Below are 22,013 nucleotides of genomic sequence, written 5' to 3'. Positions count from 1 at the left end.
ACCAATCTTTCTTTTATGAATACCACACAGGTACATTCATTTTTGAACACACTCACTATTTCTGTTTCCTGTTATTCAGGAAAGGACTTTTCCCGATTAGTCCTTTCCTGATTAAAATGAAGGAAGAAGAGTCAGAGTTGTGAAAGCCCTCGTAATCTGCTGCTTTGTTGCTTAACTGTTTTCAAGAGTTTAAGGAAGACTTTCATTATGAATGCACCAGTACATGGTCTCTAGAGGAAGAGATGAAAGTGTTGGTTTAACTCATTCTATTGAGTTAAAATAATAGAGAAATTTCATCAAAGCACCAAATTTAGACAATGTGATTGTTGTGTTTTCTTCTTGTCTATTTTCTAGTAAAGCTGCGCTCCCATAAGATATCTTTGATCAAATTAATAGTTTGTGTTCTTATATATGCGAATATCAGAGACATTTACTAGGATTATAGGCTTCAGCTTCTGAAAGTGACTAGTGATTGTGTAAGATTTTAGTTTTCTAACATCATACCTGCACTTAAAGAAAATATTTATCTCCCCTTAAAATACCTGAAGAGGTAAACTAATTTTTAAATTAAAAAAAAAAAAAAAACTTTAAGATTTTATATATACATGTATATTTAAATATCGTAAAAACAAATTGGGTTGTTCAAGAGTTGCATAACTTGACCAAATGTTGTTTCAATTTTATGTGCTTCAGTGCTCAGGATGAATATTTGGAGTTTTCCTTTAATGAAAAAATGATTTCTCTAACCAGAGGAGCTAATGTTTTGCAATAACTTTCTGTATTATAAGAAATTATAAAAAAACAACAATTTTACTGATCATTTATTCTTTCTATAAACAGATTCTATTCAGTCCAATGGGTTATCATACAGGAGGGAATCACAAGGCTCCATGTCATCAACTGCTAGTCTTGACTTGGTAATGGTTCACTCTTAATAATGAAGTGGGGAAGCAGTGAAAACAGTAAATTATTAAATTTTTAAGAAGTCTGAAGTAATTAATTTGAAGTAATGCTATGGGAAAGCACCTTTAAGTGATACATTTAGAGGCCAAGATGTAGTATTAAGCAATTTTAGAATGCTAGAATTGTAATAGAGATTGTGTTCATAAAATGTTTCTAATTTTGTCCTTTTATCAAAAAGATATCCTTTGTATCCTGTTTACTGTCTGTCTGAACTTCAGATACCAGTAAACTTCTAGAAGAAAAGTTTACCTTTCAAGGGGAGCTACTGTAGCTCTTTATAAACAGCTTTTTCCATCTACCAGACATTTGAGATCTTTTTCTGAACAGCTACACGTTGAGGCTTTCCCTTTGCTTGACCCATATTCATGTTAGGCTGATTTCTGTGGTACCAGAATTCCTCCCTGTTTCTTTTAAAGCTGTGAATTATTGTTCTTGTCATTATGACTTAATTTTGCTCCTAAAATTAGAGAGAAGTGAGGTAGGGAATTACAAACCTCATGATTTTGTGCTTATATGTGGGGAAATAATCAGTGAAGATGCTGTGATTTCTAACCATTGTGTTCTGTGTTCGCAGTCTGAAATTAATGAAATGCAAAAATAATAATAGAACATAATTTATTTTACTATCTTGAATTTGTTTTACCTACATTGAAATAAAATAATATGGTATTTTCTCACAGAGCATTGACTTTTATTTCTTTTTCTTGTCAAGTCTGAAACCTCTAGATTACCTGCATTTGTACCAGATAAAGAGAAATCCCCCAAATACTGCTGTGTAAACCTTCCAGATGGTTCTTCTAGCAAAATGGCTGTTAAATCTGGATTCTCTATCAAAGAGGTGTTGTCTGGGCTCTGTGAGAAACATGGCATTAACATAGCTGCAGTGGACCTTTTTTTGGTTGGAGGTGATAAGGTAGTACATATTCTTGTGCTTTCCTTTTCCTTTTCTTTCTTTTTTTTTTTTTTGAGTTTTCGTAGTCACTTTACTAATAGCAATTTTGTTCCTAATAGTAACACACATCTATGGTTTTACCAACAGCTCTACATTGGCAGTTGTTAAAGAATAATTTTAGTGAAACTAATTTTAGTGAAGCTAGAATTGAAGTTTATGACAAGAATTTAGAACATGAGGAAATGGCCTCCGGTTGAGCCAGGGGAGGTTTAGGTTGGTTATTAGGAAAAATTCTTTCACTGAAAGGGTTGTGAAGCAGTGGAAGTGGGAACCACTCCAGAGAAGTGGCTTAGTCACCATCTCTGTAGGTATTTAAAAGATGTTTGGATGTGGTGTTTCGGGGCATGGTCTAGTGGCAGGCTTGGCAGCGTAGGTTAACGTTTGGACTTGATGATCTTAAAGGTTCTTTCCAACCTAAATGATTCTACAGTTCAGTGATTCTAATTTCCTTACAATAACAGGTTAATTTAGGTATCTTGTCCTAGGAAAAAGGGTTAGGGTCTAGGAGTATCCACACAGAAAACAGATGTGTGATTGTAGATGGTTCTTCATTAAAACAAACAAAAAACCATAATGACATTCAGTTGTTCAAAGCCAAAACAAGCAAAATTCATACGAGAATTAAGGTACATATTTTAATATTGAGGAAAATTTTCAAGGCAGCAGCTTACCTTGGTGGGGGATGATAGCACTTACTCCAACAGATGTGTCTGCAGTTCAAAGAGCAGCTGTGGATGTGAAATGTTTATTTTTTTAAAAAAATTGTCATTATGATCAATCTAGATGATTACAATAGCAAATATTAATGCATGTACATAGTTATGTGCCTGTTCTTTTAAATCTTTCGATGACTGCTACTTTTCCATGTTTTTAATGTGTCATTCATTCTATGTAATAGTTTAAGCTGGAGGATCTAAGATTGTTTTAAAACACTGGTTTCCTGAATACCTGATTACTGCAGTAGAAGTTGAAGTTTGGTCATTGTCTTGCAATTAGACAAAGAATGATAGACCTCAGTCTATTTGCTTATTGTAACTTAACATCCATTAGAATGCATACAACCTATACTAGTAATTTTCTGAGTTATCTGAACATTTTTTTTAATCACATAGCTGTTCTTTATTACATATATTAAAATTCATTTATTCTCTCTCCTTTTGTTCCTGATGTGCTCTTTAGCCGCTTGTATTGCACCAAGACAGTAGCATCCTGGAGTCTCGGGACCTACGTTTAGAAAAACGCACTTTATTTCGGTAAGAGTCAAAAATGCTATCTTTTTCTGGCATTTTCCATCCCAACTTTTAGTAAGTGCACTAAAGTACATTGTTAGTTACTTGTGCAGTGAAACGGCAGTTAATGCTTAAAATAATTGTTTTGAATCTGATTTTAAAAAAAATCTAGTTAGCCATGCAAGGCAGTATTTTGGATTATAATCCAGAATCCATTGTACAGGCACATTAGAATAAATAGGCTGTAGTAATAATAATGGAATGTAATAATGATAGTAATGATGATAAACTGTACAAAACAAGTGATGCACAATGGAATTGCTCACCACCTGCTGACTGATGCCCATCCCATTCCTGAGCAGTGTTGTTCACCCCCTCTCCCCCCCACGTTCAGCCACCCCATATTGATTGGTCAGCATGATGCCATATGGTGTGGAATATCTATTTGGCTAGTTTGGATCAGCTGTCCTGGTTCTGTCCCCTCCCAGCTCCTCATGCACCCCCAGCCTCTTCTCTGGCAAGGTGGTGTGTGAGAAGTTGAGAAGTTCTTGGCTTAGTATAAGCTCTGCTCTGCAACAACTAAAACATCAGTGTGTTATCAACAGTATTGTCATCCTAAATCCAAAACACAGCACCATACCAGTTATTAGGAGGAAAACTAACTCTATCCTGTCCAAAACCAGGATGAAGTGTAAGTCCATTTTTACTTCAGATTGCAATAAAACTTACACAGGAGAGATGTCTTTAGCATGGGCATTCTCTGAGCACACTCATGTGCCTGTTAGATGGTCTGCCTGTGTTTAAACTGATCTCCCTTAGATTTAGAACTATCTAAATGCCTCATCTTCAGGTGACAGCGAGATAGGGTGCCTCTAAAAGGTAATTCAGATCAGGGCAACCAGCGCAGGGATCAATAGGAGAAATATGAAGCTACAGGAACATTTCAAACTGACTAGAACAGCACTGGGTGAATTTCAAACACTGAAAAATTAAGTTTTCTTGATTGCTGTCATAGATTCGAGTGGAATTTAAATGCCAGTATTCCAGGTCAGGGACAATTACATATTTTTATGATCTCGGTCTTAACTGCTTAAGCTGGAGCAATTTTGAGCAAGCATACAGGACAGATCTTTTGCATATGGGTTCCTCTTACAGCAAACTTTTATGATATGGTGTCATTCAACCAGAAATTAACATCTTCTGGAATTCCACTGTATTTGTTCCCACATTTAAAAAAAAAAAAAAAAAAAAAAAAAAAGCTTGTCCATGTCCATTTGGAAGTAGTTGAATGGTAATACATCATGAGTCTCTATTGTGACAATGGGAAGCAATGTATTTCTTGCATCCAAGGCTACAGCACAGGTATTGAGTAATTTTGAAAGCACTATGGGACCAGAATGCTCAGATCAATCGCAGTGGGAAAAAGAAAAGTTCCATATAATGCATTTAATTGGTCTGAGGATTGCCATGTCATTACAATGCCTTCACTCAGCTCTGGTATGTGAAACAGTGGACGTTTTATTTGTATTAAATATGCTTTATTCCTTCAGGTAAGGACAGATTTGTGCTAGTGAAGTTTCACTATATGCAGGGTCACTGGTTTTAAACTAGTGTAACTTTGCTGTAAGTTGGAATTAATATATATTTTAAATGTTTTATTAGAATAGTTCATGCTTATTGTGACAATTGGTATGTTTCAGGCTGGATCTTGTTCCAATCAATCGATCAGTTGGTTTGAAGGCTAAACCCACCAAACCAGTAACAGAGGTCTTAAGGCCTGTGGTTGCAAAATATGGTTTAAATCTTAATGAGCTTGTGGCAAGACTAGTAAGTATATTTTGATGTAATTCAAGCTGTATTATTTTCTGTCTGTAGTTTCTGAAATTTTTCCTATCCTTATAATTAGGCATTAAAATCTGTATTTATAAACACATGAAAATGAATGCTAGTCATAAACATTTTGATTAATAGTAACTACCTGAAAGCTTTAGTATGCATCTATGTTACATTCTCAGTCAGAATAAATCTAACATCCAAAATAATGGAGCCTGAACATAGTTTCTTCCAGAGCCTGACTCCTCCATTTGTAAGCTGGGGGAAAGTTGATTGAGATTAATTAAAGCTGTCGTCCCATTATCCTGGGAATCATGAAAGTTGCTTCAAATCCTTATAGAGAATATTCCTGTGGAAGCAGACTAACTCAACTTGTACATGGCTAAACACTCACCTAGCATTTCCTCTATCCTATTATGAGGAAATGTCAAGGAACGGCAAGTGAAGTTTGTAGCATTTTTAGAATGTATTGGCTGAACCACACCGCGTTTTCCAAATACCTGAAAAATACATTGCTATTAAGATAATTTCATTTAATGGAATTATAAAATTAACAAAATATGCCCAATTTAGAATAGAAAATAATCTCAAACTGCCTCTGAGAAACATGATTTTCTAAGCATATACAGTAATAGTCCTAGACTATTTGTGTGTGGATGACTTTTGTCTCCTTGTATCTTCTCCCCAGATACCATTCTCCTCGTGTAAATGGGTTAAACTTATTGTACTCAAAGTATTTTAACACAAATGCACAAATGGAATAAATATTTTTAGGACGGCAGAAGAAGGATTTGTTGAGGCTACACTGAAACATAAAAATACTTTGCTCGTTGTTTTTTTTTTTTTCTTTTTAAAGTCAGATTGTAAATTTGTTCTGAAAACAGCTTTTTCTCTATTATATACAAACTGTGATCCGACTTTAGAATGGTGAGCAGGAACCACTTGATCTTGGTGTCCCTATATCTAATCTGGATGGTCAGCGGGTTGTTCTAGATGAAAAAGAGCCAACAAAGAGTAGAGGTAAGGTGGTATGAAAGCTTTTATTTATGATGTAAAGTCAGTTTCATAAACTGTGACTAGTTAGTTTCTTCTGTTGATATGTCACATGTAGCTTATATTATTTTTAAGTAAAAAGGAGTGAATTTTCTAAAGATTGAAGTTTAAATTTGTCTGTCGATGCCACGTTCTTTACTGTTGTAAGAAATTTTGCACAAGTTGTATTTGAATACACAGTATTAATTTCACTCTTATTTCACGCACACTTAAGGACATACTGCATAATGATAATAATGAGAAAAAAAAGACAAATAACTCCTGTAAATTTGGCAACTAGTTAAAAAGAAGCACTCTGTATGAGTAAAAGAGATGCAGTTTGTGTAGCAGCTGTACATGCTGTTATGATAACCCCCATCTATAACATAAGAAAGTAGCAGAGCTTACCTCTCCAGTTTAAAACTATAATTTCTAGAGATAATGCTAAAAATGATATAATTTGTGATTTCCATGCACAGAAGGTTCAGTTTCATTCGAAGATGTTACAGATACACAACACTTAGCTTTAACAGTAAAATTACATGTGGTTAAATTGAATTGATTTAGAACAGAGATCTTCAAGGAAGAACTAGGAGAATAAATTTGAACATATTTATTGAAGAGAAGCACATTTGTCATTTTTCTAGGAAACAAAATCAATTGTCATTTTGAAAAAAAGATATCAATCTAAATACTCTCAAAGATAACTAGTTTAGGTATTATGAATACAATTGTAATCCAATGTGCTGCCAGTTATTATAAAAGCCTAATCATAGAGGATCATTCCAGTACTGGGCTGATTCTGTGACATTTCTCAGTAAAAAAAAAAAAAAAAAAAAGGTTATGATTATCTGCTTGAGACTCAGCCTTAGGTTTGTATATGTGTTGTAGCCAAAGGCAATTTGAAGGAGCTGTTTAGTTAATGTACAGATGGACAAGGAGTGTCTACAAAGGCAGTGTCTACAAAGCAAGGAGGATATGGCAGCGTCTAGAAAACAATTGATGCATGAAACAGATTGGAGAAAATTCAACCTGACCTTTCAACGGTCTCTTCTGTTGGATTTTCTTTGCTTGTTTGAGTTTTCTAACTTTGAGAAATACAAACTGAACAGTACATTTGAGATTTGATTTGATCTAAATTAACAGAAAAATATTAGAACTTAAATGAAACTTCAGAATCTTTAAACTTTAAGAATATTGTTAGTTAAAAAAAAATAGAGGTGGAGGGAGGTTATGGTAAGTTTTGACTTAAAGGTGTCAACATTATCAACTGTGATCACTCTATTTTCCAAGAACACCTTTGAAATTTTACAGCAAAAAATCTGTTTTGTGCATCGTAGTCACTTAGATGTTACTTCTTTGGGAAATTATAAATTTGTAATTAAAGAAAGAATGTTTATGTTCAGTGTTTACAGATAAACAAAAAGGTGCATCAGTAAAACAGAGTGTAACTGTGACTACTTCAAGAAATCAAGTATCTACTACTGTAAGTCTTCTGCAATGATTTTTGCCCCTTAGTTCATCTTTTGTTTCCTTCTGGAATTGTATACTTAAAGCTGCATTAATCTATAATTTTGAATCAGCCAAATTATGTAACTAGATTGATTATAGCTGTAATTCATTCAGTATTTTTCCACTGTCAATAGCATATATGTGTGAGAACTTGTCTTTGTGAGACTCTTTCAATGTATTTATTTATTTATTTTTGCATCTAAATGCCTTGTCTATATTCAAAAATGAGAAGTTATTTTGAAATTCATAGACCCTTTCTGTAATGTGAATTCCTCAGAGTAAACAATATAATATTCTTTATACATTTTGGGGGAGTATTATGGCAAATGTTTTTGCAATAATCAAGATTAAACTAAAAGATTTGTTGTGGTGGTGTTGGAGAAACATTTTCAAAATAACTTTATAACTTAGACTATATTATGTACACTATGATACAGTATAAATTTAAGTAGTACCTTAACTTTCCTTCTAATGCAGGGAGAGGGAAGAACTCTAGGAAAGTCTAATTCTATCAAAATGAAAGGCGAAAATGGAAAAAATGCTAGGGAAGTTCGACTGTCAAAAAGAGAAGACTCTATTGCAAAGATTGGGAAAAAAAAATGTCAGAAAATAAATTTGGATGAAGCAGAGGGTATGTGAACTTTATATAGTTTATGTAATAACAAATAATCTTGGAAAAATTAGAATTGTATATCTGTGTAGGAAAAGGTATCATGTATTTAACAATGTATTGTGAAAATCAGTCATGATCCTTGTATTTTTGTTTGATACCCTTTGAATTGTAAAGTTTTTGAAACTGAAAGTAAAATTTTTAAGACTACATAAAAGCCAGATACAATAATTTTGAAGTACCTAAAGACAGACATAGGTGTCTACTGGGATTTTCAAAAGTGAAAAGTGCCTAATTCCAAGTTAAATAAAAAGGAATTAGTTACTCAATTGCAGCTGAATATCCCATTTGATACCCTTTGCAACTTTACAAGCCATGTGAAAGCTCGTCTTTCTGTCCACTTTTACATAAAATTTTGTAACTCAGTGAAAGATGCTCTGCGCAATTTTGCAGAACTAATTTACTCAGGTAACCAATTTACTCAGGTAAGAGTTTTTGAAAATGTTTTACTAAAGCCTATAATGGTCAGGGCAGTACAATCTGATGACGAATGTGGAGGGATGATGGGCAAGAGTAAAAGCTAAGCTGACAATCACTAACTGCCCTGAAAAGGTGGTTACAAGTAATAGTGAGCAAAGGGGTTATTGGTCATCTTGTATATTCTGAGTCCTATTTTTTACTTCCAGTTAAATCTTTAGAGTTTTGATGATAGATAGTATCGAAAATGAACAAATAAGAGAATTTACCTTCTTGTAGAAAGTTGTCTTTGGGAGACATAAGAATAAAAATGTAGAAGTAGAAATCTTGATATACCACCGCTCTTAGGGCATTAATTTCCCCAGACAGAAAAAAAATATCAGAGAATATACCCACAGATTAAAATTTACTGCTGATATTAACTAATATGCATATCCAAAGCCTGGTTATGCACAATTATAGAGCACATGAATGTTCATCTATGAATAAATGTCCACTGCCTGGAATGATAAAAAATGCTGTGACTGAAACCTTTATTGCAAAATAGATGTTTGTTGATGTAAGTGTTATTACAAAATGTTAGTGCGTTTTAAATTATATTCTGTTGATAACTATTTTGTTAAATTGTTTTCCGTATTTTAATATTTTCATTTTTCTTCCTAGGGCTGAGTAAAACATTAACGTAATTTGAAAACTTCAGAATTCGAGGCTTTCACATTTTATTTTGAATTTTGTGAAATTTGTCTAAGTTTGGAAAATACTGAGTGTTGTAGACTGTTTTTTTAATGAAAAAAAAACAAACTGTTCTATGAAGTCTGAAATTTCAGAAAAGAACGTTTTTGTATGACACATTTCAGAAATGTTGCATGTTTTATTATGCATACCGCCATTTTGCAAAACTTTGGCAATAAGAAGCATTTTGAAGCTTCCATCTTGGCTACATTCAGATTATATGGCATTGACAAAGCATGTTTAAGAAGTCATTTTTACAAACACATTGCAAAGCCTGCCAAATATGATTAGAAGATTATAAATGAGGTCATACAAATGCAAGTGTATGACTTTATATTATGCTAGGTTAACACTGATAATAATGTTCTGTGCTTTTTTTTGTAATGGCTCTTGCTTCAAACAGTATTTATAAGCTGGGTTGAAACTATTGATTTTAATACATCTGTTGGAGATGGCGTTTCTAAGCATCTTTAATATTCTATAGTCTCAGTGCTTTTTTCTTGTAAAATTAGGACATGCAGAGGCCCTATATTAATAGTTACATATTTTTATATTTATATGATTGCTACCAAAGAGTTTGTCTATTGTTGCAATGCTTCTTTTTTGAGGAGTGGTATGATTCTTGGCTTATGACTGATAAGTTTCTTGTTGCCAAGTTTTGAGGCTTTCTAGAACAATGGTGATTTACTCTGGGTATTATTTATATATAGAAACATATTAAACCATTGGACATCATTGAGGACGTGATCAGAAAATCACTTCTAATTGTGTTAAAAACTCTATTAAAAAACCTTCCCCATCACTCTTACTAATGGCTCTTTTGATGGCTATCGACTATCTATATGCTACTGATTCATTGCAGTTCAGAGTAAATGGGGGTACTTAAATCATCATCTGATCATGCCCTGTGATGATAATATACTGGATTAAAACTACACCGTGAACTGAATTTAAACTGTGATAAAATATTACTAAACTGAGAAGAAATCAATATTAACAAGGAAGTTTGCAACATTTTGAATCTATGAATTTTCAAATGGCATGGCTATTTTTGAGTTAAGATGGGTAAAAACCATCCAGAATATAAAATATGCACCCATTGTTAGTAAGACCAGAGCCTTGCTTTGTATGAAGAATTAAAAAATCTTGTATATGTACAGATTTATTAAATGCATAAAATAGGAAATAAAAATAGAAGATGTGTTCAAGGCTCAGTGAATTGCAGCTGTTCCAAACTGCAAAACTCTTACAATAGCAATCCTGATGGTCTTAATTATAGTGATGCTAGTGAACATTGCTGCAATTGAAAAAGTTCCTAATTAACATGGGATCTTATTTCAAGGCAGCATTGAAAGAATTGAAGATCTTCATGGAAAATAAATATGCTGAAAATTTACGTTTTAATGGCATTGCACTTTCTGACAAAAACTTGTCAATTTTGGGTTTTTCCCCAATAGAATTTTTTGAACTCATATCCAAAGCTCAAAGTAACAGAGCAGATGACCAACGTGGACTGCTAAGGAAAGAAGACCTTATTCTTCCTGATTTTCTTCGTTTACCACCCACTGGACCAGAACCATCCTCATCCACGCCAGCAGGTCCTAAAGGCCTCAACAAGCGAGTTTCAAAAAATGATGGCAAGGATGGATGTACATCGCCAAGTGGAAAACAGGAGTCCATACAAAACTATAATGAAAATTCAGTTAAGAAAATGGGTTACTCAGAAAATAAACAAAAATCTGCTTTGACAGCACTCCACAGTCAGAAGACTTTCAGTGTTCCTTTTAATACGACATTGTCTCCAATTCCGCATGCACACGAAAGCAATGCAACAATATGGAAAAGGCAGTCAAGAGAGTTACAAGCTGAAGGCATACAGATGGTAGATGATGAGAATGTGGCAGACTTGACTCTTGTGGCTGAAGGAGATATTAGTAGCCCTAACAGCACTTTGCTACCACCGCCACCACCAACACCACCGTCAGACATCAGTAAACTCACAGAAGCCAACTACCCACCCCCAACTCCTTTTGCAGGTAATCAGGAAAAATCTGGATATCAAAGATCCAATTCAGGTATTTCTAGATTTTAATAGTCTTTCCTTTTATGTAAAACTACTTTTCCTTGGCACTGCTAATCGGTATTTGGCACCCATTAAAGCAAACAAGAAAATTTTCTCTGCACCTTAAGTTTTTTTTTTATTATTATTATTATTTTTTTTTTTACAAAACAAAGATTTTTCATTGCCTTAGTCTGTGCTAACTGTAATATTTCTGGTTGCCTTTAAAAACATGCATTTATTTGGATTTTGCATGTGGTCAAAACTGGACACGTGCAGACAAACCTTTAAAATACATCCATATGCTCTAATTATATCATTCTTTAGTCTGGGAGTAGAAAACAGGATATTGGCATTTTGAGTTGCATAACACCACTCTATTCCAGATTTTCTGATCCATTTGTCATAATGAGATGCATGATTAGGGTATAGAATTCTAAATGCTTTAGCAGGAACCCTAATTATGCGTTGAAAATTGCAGGACTGTTAATAATTAAAATTCGAAGTGGATAAACCTTAATTTTTTAAAAAAACAAACCTCTAATAGATATTTGTGACTAAAAATAAAATTTTAAAATATTTTTTTTTTACCCATAGTTTGCTACCCAGAGAAATAGACTGCATCTATCACACTTTACCCCACACTAGCCACATGTGAATTAGCTCTTTCTATTAGATCATTTCAACAAAAATATGTAACTTTTTTTTAGGATGTGAGTTTCATGGTCTAGCAATATCACAGAGCAATATTAGCCCAAGGCTAAAGTATGACATTTCTTTATAAACACGGACTCTAATTCTAATTGCTAATACCAGAAACTAGAGTTTGAAGATGATGGGTGTTGTGACATTGACATTTTACAGTCATTGTACTGTGCATTTTAATGTAAAATATGAGAAGAGGTATCTATGTGCTACATTTATTTTTGATGTTTCACAAACACATGGTGCCATAATTTGTATGATCACATTTCTTTGTGATGTGGGAATATACATTTTAATTATTTATCTTTTTACACAGAGTATTTGATACTGTTCTTTATCTGTATGGTTGACAATTTGTAAATACTTCTTTGATTGTTGGATGCTTATAAATGGCAATGCAAATTATTTCATTCTCTTGGTATTTGAAAAACAAATCCCTTTGTTAGTAGTATTTGAGAAATGTTCTATAAGCGCTACTACTTAATTTCTGAAACTGAGTATTGAACAGACTTGTAACCAGTGCCTACAGATACAAAACCACAAAATGTACTTCAGACGTATTGATGTGTATATGCATAGATGTGTTGGTGTCTTTCTGATAATGTGACAAGTGTACAACATAGGTATCAAGTTGCATAGCTTTCAGTGAGAACTGTTAGAAAAAAAACCATTTGCACTTAAAAAAAGAAAAATTCATGAATTTACAGTATTTTAATGCATGCCATACATTTCTGTGTAACCACTGAACTGTAGCTTTCCCTTTTCCCACTTTCTACTTTTTACTTTGTAGAAATCTTTGTGTAGTTTTCACATGTATTTTGTATCTTTGTTCTCTCAGGAGTAATAAATTCTAGACCTAGTTATGCAAACTGGTTTTAAGCTTTGATTTTCTTCTTTATTGAAAGACAGTTCTCTTAGTCCTGGGATTAAGAATTATGATTGAAATTGTCTTCTAATAACAAACGGATTAATTGACGTGAACTAGCAATTACCATGAGACAAAGTTGACAACCATAATATTTGTTAATAATCTAAATATCAAAGGTAAATGCTGTCTTGAGATGCTGATAGGTCACATGTTAAATCCATAGCATTTACATGTGCACCAGAAGGCAGATAAGACAGGAGATTTCTTTTAAATGAGCCATCACAGGAACTCCTGAAAGGAGTCTTTTCTGAAAGTCTTTTCTGTCTTTGGGTTCTTGGGCTAAACTTTATATTCATCACTTTTCTTCTTATTTTAAACTCAAGCAATTCATCCCCTTGTCTTTAATAAATGAGCTGGTGATCTCAGTTCATTTAATGTGAAGTAACCAATGTAACAACCTCTTGATTTGGTGGTCTCTTTTTAAGAAATGAAGGGTTGGATGGGTGTGGGAGACTGAACTACTCTTTATTCTTAGAGATGGGTCCTATATAACAGCACAGAAAAGCCAAATTAAAAATCAACAACAAAACAACAAAAACAAAACAACAACAAAAAAACAACCAACCAACCAAAACAAACCAGCAAGAAGCTTGCGGTGCTGTTACCTAGGCCTCCTTTGTGTTCTGGGCACTGAAAATGACATTTTTTTTCCAAAAGTCACCGTGTTCCCACATAGCTGTGGGCCTCCATGAAATAAAATGAAGCACTTCATGTCCTGTTGCAGTTCCCCTTTTAAAATCATTCAGCCTTTTACACACTAAATAACTAATATCCTGTATGTTGCATTATTTTAGAATTTAATTTACGGATTTGAATTTTCATGTTTTCCAACTGGTCTACTCTACTTTCTCTGGTGATTGTTTTATTTTTTCTGTCATAGTCACCTATGAGAGAGCTTTAAGTAACCAAAGGAAATACTTTTTTCAAAATGAAAATCTTAGTTTCTCTTAACTTTGTGACAATTTCTTTTTTAGAAGTAAAAAAAAAACAAGTAAAATACCTTTCTTTCTTACAAACTTGATGCATACACTAACTCTGTTTTACACTGTTCCTGCAGTACACTGCTATTTTACAGGAAATGTAATCTACGAAAAACAACCCTGATTTTATTGAAAGTTTTCTATTTTCATGATTTCATGGAGATTGCATGGAAAGACTATTAAATGGTGTTTAGCAATCACAATAAAGAATGCTGGAAACTATCTCCAGTCGATCAATTTCTAAAAGGACTAAATCATGAATAATGGTTGCTTTTTTAAGTGCTTTCATGGTTCTCCGTTCGTAATCTCCTATCAGTAGAAAGTGCATTTTTTAATTGCTTTATTAAATTGAAATCTTGGGAGAAAATGTAAAACAATGACCACATAATGGGAAGTGGTCTGTGATCTTGGTTTCAAATCGATTATAACAGCAAAGGGTGTGCATACTTACACTATGTGTTCAGCTTTTATCTCTTGGGTTTATATATGCTGGGAGGGTGTCAGGGTGATGAAGACCGGCCATACAAAGCAGCCCCTCGTGTGTAATCTTGTAGGGGGGCAATTTGCTGACCTCAGGCTGACGGAGCAAAGCCAAGCCAATTTCTAAATATTTCCCTGTAAGGGGGGACTCTTGAGGTGTTTTCATTTGAACATCTAGAAGGAAAAATGAATGATGAAAACCAGCAAAATGAGGTTTGCAGTGCTTAGAACTTCTGAGAATAATTTTGCAAACACAACATTAAGTAAGTGACACAAATATTACTGAAGTAATATTTAGCTATAGGGTGCACGTTATCAAATCAGTCTGCAACACAAGAATCATTACTGATTCTAGTTGTGTTACTCAGCAAGAGGAAATTTCTTGACTTTCAAACAAGCTTACTAGTTCTGGCAAATTTCCCACTATAAAATTTGGGGCTTTCTGGATTGGAAGGTTAATTCTGAAATACTTACTTCATGCTTCTACATACAGTGCTGGTGGCATCCAGCTGTGGAAGAAATAATTATTGTGTGGTGTAATTGGCTTGAAGCAGTGCATTCGTTTTTGAAAGTGCTAAATTACTGATTTTATCTCTTTGGATTTATTAATTTTAAAATTGCATGGGATAATAATCAAGGTACTTTGTTGCCCTCCATATCCATAAGTTTTTTCTACCCTTTGATCCCCTCAGAGTCCAGAGCCTTGTGCTGCGTTGTTTATTCGGTGGTATTCCAGCGATTTGCTTGCTCTGGTTTGGACTCTCCTACTCTCTGGTTGTGGAGTGCTCCTAGGTGGGCATTTTGTCTCAGCAGCAATTGGGCTTTTTCAGGAAGTATTGCTTTACTTTTAAATAGGATACCTTGCAAGGTATTGCGAGGATTATCACTTGCATCTGTGTTTTTTCCCTCTGTTATTAAAAAATAAATAAATCATTTTTTGTGTGTAGGGTGAGAAATAGGATGAAATTTCAGTCAATGGAATTATTGCCTACCAAATAAGAAAGTATTTTTTTGAGCAGATATATAGACTGGGTGGAGCAATTCAATGGAATATAGAGTTTAGTCAGAAATCCCTTTTTTAGGGATAATGTAATTGGTTAAGAGAGAATCAGTTAGGGAAAACAAAAACATGGTGAATTCTATTTGGGATAATACATGGATATGTAAGCATAAACAGCTACTTAATTTGTTCTGGAGGTGCTGCTTGTTTCTGAATTAGATGGGCAGCATTATCCTCAAAATAAACTTGCTTCCTTTCTTATTGGAAAGAACTCTGAGAAGCAGGATGGATAGTGCCAGTGTTAGGATTTTTCTCTTTGAATGTTTGCACAGAAATAAAATGCTGTGTGGGCTCTCAGAGCCTGGGGCTAGCTATTGTTCCCAATGACAAAAAATAAAATAAAAACCCAACTGCTCTTTATTATTCACAGAAAGAGTGCAGGACATTGTAACTAAGGAACAGCGACCAGATGATAGCAGCTGTATTTCTGTGACTTTGACTTTTTGTCTACTAAACTTTTCAGCTTCAAGGGTAATGAATTGCAAGTGCAGTCAACTTTGGGATAAAGAGATTAAAAAACTTGCACTTATATCTTCAAGAAGAATGCCAAATAAGCCTATTTTTGTAATAAATTTTTAAATACTTTATATAACTTACATTTGGCCTAACCCTTTAATTCATGTAACATATTTTAGAGAAAATCCAGTGGTTTCCTATGCAAATAAAAATAAGGACATAAATGAAAGCATGAATAAATAAAATAGATGGAAGGGATTCTAGTTAAAAGATGTAAAATTAGTGTAGATCATGATTACTAGCAAAGGCGGTTAATTATAATTGGTTAATTATTGGTTATGTGTAATTTTATAGAAGATTGGATTTTGGAACAATATAAAGAAGTACTCAGGGATCCAGGAATGCTAAGGCCAGAATCTGTTAATCCCCTTTTAATCAGAGCATGATTAAACGGGAGAATTACATGTACTACATTACAGATCAATAATAAACAAAGGAGAAGGAGAGCTATGTTAAGGGTAGACAACCGGGAAGCAAGGAAGGCCTTGAGGGATAATTATGTGAAAGGCAAGCTTATTTCAGTCAAACAGCAAGACACGCTGTAGAGGGAATTAACAAATTATTTCACTGGTTAGATAAAGCGTTAGAGAAGTTGCAACTTCTCTTTGAAACAAATGCACTGAGGCTAAAATCAGATCTATTCAAAAGCATGACTTACATTTGGAGAGCAAAATGAGTTTGGTAATTATTCGTTAAATCTAATGTAGCCCTACTAAACCACATTTCAGAATTTAATTGAAGAATAACACAATGGCAGATTAAATTAAAACTGATTCAAGTAGTTCAATCCACTATTTCCTAAGAATTGCATTACCCTCAGCAATAAATAAACCTACTGTTAAAAAGTACTGATGGAAAAACAAAGCGAGTGTTACCAATAAGCGCTGGAAGATCAAACTGAGGGACGAATGTCTGTAGACTAGTGCAGAGATGTTCTGTCATGTCTCGCTTGGAAAGCATACTGTGACAATTATGTCAGCTTTAAGAGAGGAGGAACAGCAAGGTTAAGCACTTTGCCCAGTTATTGAGGGCACGTAGGTCAGTCTGTATTGAAATTCCGAGCTTTTATTTCTTCTCACACTACCCCTGGCTTTTAAGTGATACTGTGTGCAGTTCCCTACCACTGCTGCTGTAGCCACTGCTCCCAGCAGCACCGGGTGCTTTGTGTCTTTTCTTCCTTAGGCACGTCCCTCGTGAGCAGCAGCAGTCCTACCAGCTCCCTCTTCTTTGTCATATTCAGATTCTGGCTTTCTAAATGACGTCTCGTGCTTTGGTCTTGTGAGTTCTTTTGAGATGAGAGCAAGGAAAGAAATTCTGTCCATCCCAGGTTTCTAAACTTGGTGCTGCAGAAGTATTCCAGAACTTCCCAGGACACAAGTAAATAGGCTGGCAATGCAGGTGATTGTCCCTTTGTAGGGTAATCCATTTCCTAGCTCGATGCCATCATAGTTTGGGAGTGAGATTTCAAGGCACCAGGCGTATGATGCAGTTGGCGTTTTATCACACAAGTGAAATATTAAGTCAAATTTCATTTGGAAAGATTAAGCGTAAACTGTAGTTAGGAACATTTTGTTAAATCCTCTTTATAATCAGGGTTACATCAGTTAAGAGGTGAAAGGAAGGAAATTTTGAAGGGTATTTAACCTGCAGAATTCTAAATCTTAAACGCAAAGTATCCTTTTTCCTTCTGAAGCATGAACCACTTAAACTTTTTTTTTTTTTTTAAAAAAAAGCATACAGTGCTAGCAGCACATCAGCAAGTGTGGTAGCCATTTATCCACCACTTAAAAGAATCCATGTCTATCCAAGAATCCAAGCCTAAAATTTTGAAGTGCCATTTCACAACAGCCTAGAACAGGAAGGGAGAAGTGCCTTTCCCAGAGTGGAACTGCCAGAGTGCACATATATTAAGGAAAAGAGTTACTCATAGTGAGACATTTCTAGGACATCAAGGGGAACACCTGCTGCAGAAGTGACCATTGCCAAGGTCCTTTTTTAAGTCTCATGGGGAAAAAAATGCTCTCAGCCAGCATGTGATCACCTTAGGACAGGTCTGTTGTACTGGATCAGAGATGAGAGCAGTGGTTGCCCAGTCTCCCACATTAAAGAACAGACCTGAGTCTGTGAATTTGGACTGGTCATTTGAAAATGACTGATTACATTTGGTGGTGGTAAATAACTGGTTCCAATGATTGTTCCTGAAACACTTTGGTGATTTCTTTTCACTTTCAAAAGTTAGAACATGAGTATTGTGAAAGACTTCAAACAGATTCTTATCTGTTGTAAGTCATCATAAAATAATCAAACTGGAGCTCATTATATTTAACTGAAAATCTGATCCTCTCTCTGTTAGAAGTTGAATGCCTGGGATGAAAGTATTTCTTTCTGGTATAGAAAGCAGCAGAGTTATAGGATAGTAACATTTCAGCAAAGCCAGAAGGCTAAATGGAGTGATGGGTCTACATGAAAGAGGTGCCTATTTGGAAGTGGTGTTGGGAAAATTATGGAGTAGTATTTAACATTCCATCCTATGTGAAATTCACCAAGTATGGACTTTCAAATACACAGAGCTCACCTCTTACAATGAAACTTAACATGTACTTTTTTTTATCTTTTATTTTTTTTTTCTAAGATAAATATGGTGTGAGTGGAACTAGATTCAATATTGATTATTTAAAAATAAAGGTACTGAATTTTACATCTCGTCTAAATTATGCTTTAAGAAATAACTCACACCTATCAAACTTAGCACATTGAATGTACATGGACCTAATAATTACTGCATAGAAATATTACCAGCATTTGCATTGCATCCATTGGAAGATGTAGGTGGACCTATAAATCCCAAGCATCTCTGCTGCAGTTATGGCTATTTGATCCTATCTACATGTAACAGTTAATGTTGTTTCTGAAATTTCTGGTTTTATTGTGACCTCCTCTTTCCCTGGAATTTGACCAAATGCTCTGCTGGTCTTAAACTACTTGGAAGCCAATGTCCTCCAATATCTTGCTTAGATCTTACCTAGATCTTGAAGAATATTTTATACAGAAGAACAAAAATTCCCTTTGTTTTCATCTATTGAGACAGAGGAAGATTTTCCATAATCATAATGTTAAAATCAGGGAGCTTGAGAAAATACACAAAATCTAAGTGTCAGGAAAAGAGAAACATTGGTAAAGGAAATCAGGAGACCTGCCAAAATGCTGCCCAATCGTTAACCCTTCAAAAATGCAGAAAAATATATGTACAGCCTTCCAAGTATTCATTTAGCTTACGGACTGAAGTAGACAAGCACACTCTCCAATCTGCAGACCAGCTGGAACATATTACCAGGATCAGATGCATGAGACAATTCCCTTACAGCTGCGTGGAGTGCTTAGCGAGGGAGCTGCAGAATACCCATAGACGGGATTGTGCTACTCCAGCCTGTGCAAGCACTGCTGGAAGAACTGGCTTCCTTTCCCTTCTGAAGTTAGGGTGCTTGAGAAACGACATTCAGGAAAATAAAATACCATTTCTGATGTGCTTTGCACAGGGAAAAGCAACCTGCAGTGAGAGCCGTGGAAGTTTTCATCACTTCAGTGCAAGACTAAAAAGTGAAGGGAAATTTTATCTGTGCAAGCCCTCTGCTCTGCACAGGTAGCACCCTGCGTAGCCAAGTTTGCTCAGGTATTTGTTACTCAAAATGAGGCTATGACGAGACCAGTGCGGAAGTGTTGCAGGCATCGTTTGAGCCTTGTTACAAAGCTCCACTTAATACATGCAGATCTTGAGTCCATTTTAAAACTTGAGGGATACATTTTAACACACGCTACTTTGGGGAATCTTCTATTACTTGTGCTAAATAGCCTTACTTCCTTTGTAAATCTTTTTTTTGAAACGTGGAAAAAAAAATCACGTTATAATCCTTTTCCAGTGTAGCACTACTCTTGAAATCACCTTCCAGTTTGGCATAGGTGAGCCCAGATCTTTTCCACCCTGCCAGGAAAAGAGCGATCACCTTCACAATATTATGCCTTAGCAATTCCTTGTTCTTTTGAACCAGTATTTCAGATAAGGCCTTCTGCATTCCTGTCCTGCCTCTAGTAGTAATTTGTTAGATTCTTCAGGGGGATCGCTCCTCATAAGGCCATTAATAGAAGAAAACTGCCCATAATATGGGTTTCTTGCTCTTCAGATGGGCTTCTCCTGTGAAGGCTGAGAGCCAACATTGACCTGATTTTGGCTTTGCTCCTAACAGACTACTTGAAAGCCCAGTTGCTCCATGTGGTGACTTGGTGACACCATAATCCAAGACTTCAATGGCGTTTCTTACCTGCAGCTGGAGAAAGACTTAGCCACCAAATATATACAGTCATACTTAGGCCTTCCATAGAGTAATACTTCCTCAGCAGGAGTTTCCAGAGACGTTTGATCGTTGAACCCTGTTAATGTGGACTGTCTTGTGTCTGTGGAGACTATTTCAGCGTAGTTCAGAGCGACAGAGCTATGATACCTGACGCCACCATCAAAGTTTTCACTCTGCACTACATGTAGTAGAAGGTTGTATACTTGATAATAAGAGTATACTGGATGATTCATGCTCTGTCAATGCCAACTATTTGTTGTGATTCATCATTAGTACAGCTTTTTAGAAACGAGTACCTCTTTTAAACCAACATGAAAGGAGAATCAGAGATGTCCTCAAAGGGCATAGAATAGTAGATTAAAAAGATCATGAGTACCATTCAATACAGTCATGTAAAATAAACACTTTAGAATAAAAAGATAGCATTTTACACCACAGACATGCAAACAGCACTTAAAATTAAGCCAATGTTCTGTTTGCAGTATGAAGATGTAAACATGAGGTGTAATATAGGCCCATTAAATGTTAGCTGTAATTTGGTAGTCATGCTGGGCTAGCGGGGCTGAGAAAGCTTTTTGCCTTCTCTCTGCTACTGCTTGGATGCTTTCTTTGGAGTTTGATCTAATTCCTCTAGTTGTGAAAAAAAGGCAAGTACGTCTGATGTGAAATATCCACATTATTACTTGTGGGGCTGCACTGTAAAGCAGTGAAATAATGTTGTATTACTTAGAATTTTGACTTATTTTCATTAAATAAAAGCTTTAGCCCTTGAGAAGGCCCTAGAATAATTTGATTGAAACAGTATGAAATTGCTTTTTTTGTCCTTTCATTTGCATTCTTCCTCTTCTCCATATTGAAAAGTTCTTGGTTATGATGACTGTATTATTAATTATTCTTCTTACAAAGAACAAACAAAAGATTTTCAAGCCAGCTATGTGATTTAACCCCACAATTCTCATAGGGGCTGTGTGGCTAAATGTGCTAGTCAGACATTTTAAAATGTGTTAGGTAAGGCATGTTGGATAAGATGGTATGATGTAAAAGGCCAGCTGCTACACATGGAAAAAAATAAATTAAATTGCACATAGAAGCCCTTTCTCATGTCTGCCTTTGTCTTGAAAGTTTTTCTATTTTTCTCTTGGATAACAACTGGTCTATTAAAAGTAGTAAAGAATAAAAATGATCTCTCTCTGCAAATTTGCCCCTTTTCCATCATTATGGTGGGGATGCCTCAGCTGCAGAAATCATGTTGGTAGTCATGGTGTGAATTGTGAAGCAGTTCTTTTGTCATTCGCTTCTTGTTGCCTGTTGAAACAGCCAGAACAGTTGTATCTGCAGTTACTTTAACAAGGGCCTAGCGGACTGCATTGTCATATCTAAAATAAAACTGACTTTTTCTTTTGGAGCTGAAGGTTTTAGTCTAGGGTTAACCTCAACTTCCCATCCCAGTTCTGAAAATAACTTCTCCTGTTTTTACTAATGAAAGTCATATAGTTTGGTGAGGCAAAGCACACTGACAGATATTTTTGTTTAATGACATATCTTGTAGTTGATGCAAGTCTTTGAATATCAAGCCCAATGTATCTATTCCTAGGG

The 22,013-nt window shown here is 35.0% G+C and overlaps 1 protein-coding gene across 7 annotated transcripts in view; it reads left to right on the top strand.

Annotated features, from left to right (window-relative positions):
* Positions 1-22,013, top strand: part of RGS12 (regulator of G protein signaling 12) — an 86,145-nt gene that overhangs the window by 62,642 nt on the left and 1,490 nt on the right. For 4 of the 7 annotated variants that reach the window (XM_035324955.1, XM_035324960.1, XM_035324959.1 and 1 more), the window contains 8 exons: positions 841-917; positions 1,676-1,876; positions 3,095-3,168; positions 4,845-4,971; positions 5,901-5,997; positions 7,416-7,495; positions 7,999-8,152; positions 10,798-12,969. In XM_035324955.1, coding sequence (XP_035180846.1) covers positions 841-917; positions 1,676-1,876; positions 3,095-3,168; positions 4,845-4,971; positions 5,901-5,997; positions 7,416-7,495; positions 7,999-8,152; positions 10,798-11,432 — 1,445 coding nt within the window. In that variant the 3' untranslated portion in view covers positions 11,433-12,969. Of the gene's footprint in view, positions 1-840; positions 918-1,675; positions 1,877-3,094; positions 3,169-4,844; positions 4,972-5,900; positions 5,998-7,415; positions 7,496-7,998; positions 8,153-9,271; positions 9,410-10,797; positions 12,970-22,013 lie in introns of those variants that run through there. The other 3 variants (XM_035324961.1, XM_035324956.1, XM_035324957.1) reach the window with 3 other exon arrangements.

This window comes from Oxyura jamaicensis, chromosome 4, assembly GCF_011077185.1.
Source record: "Oxyura jamaicensis isolate SHBP4307 breed ruddy duck chromosome 4, BPBGC_Ojam_1.0, whole genome shotgun sequence".
Lineage (NCBI taxonomy): Eukaryota > Metazoa > Chordata > Aves > Anseriformes > Anatidae > Oxyura > Oxyura jamaicensis.
This window is presented reverse-complemented; position numbering and strand designations above follow the sequence as displayed.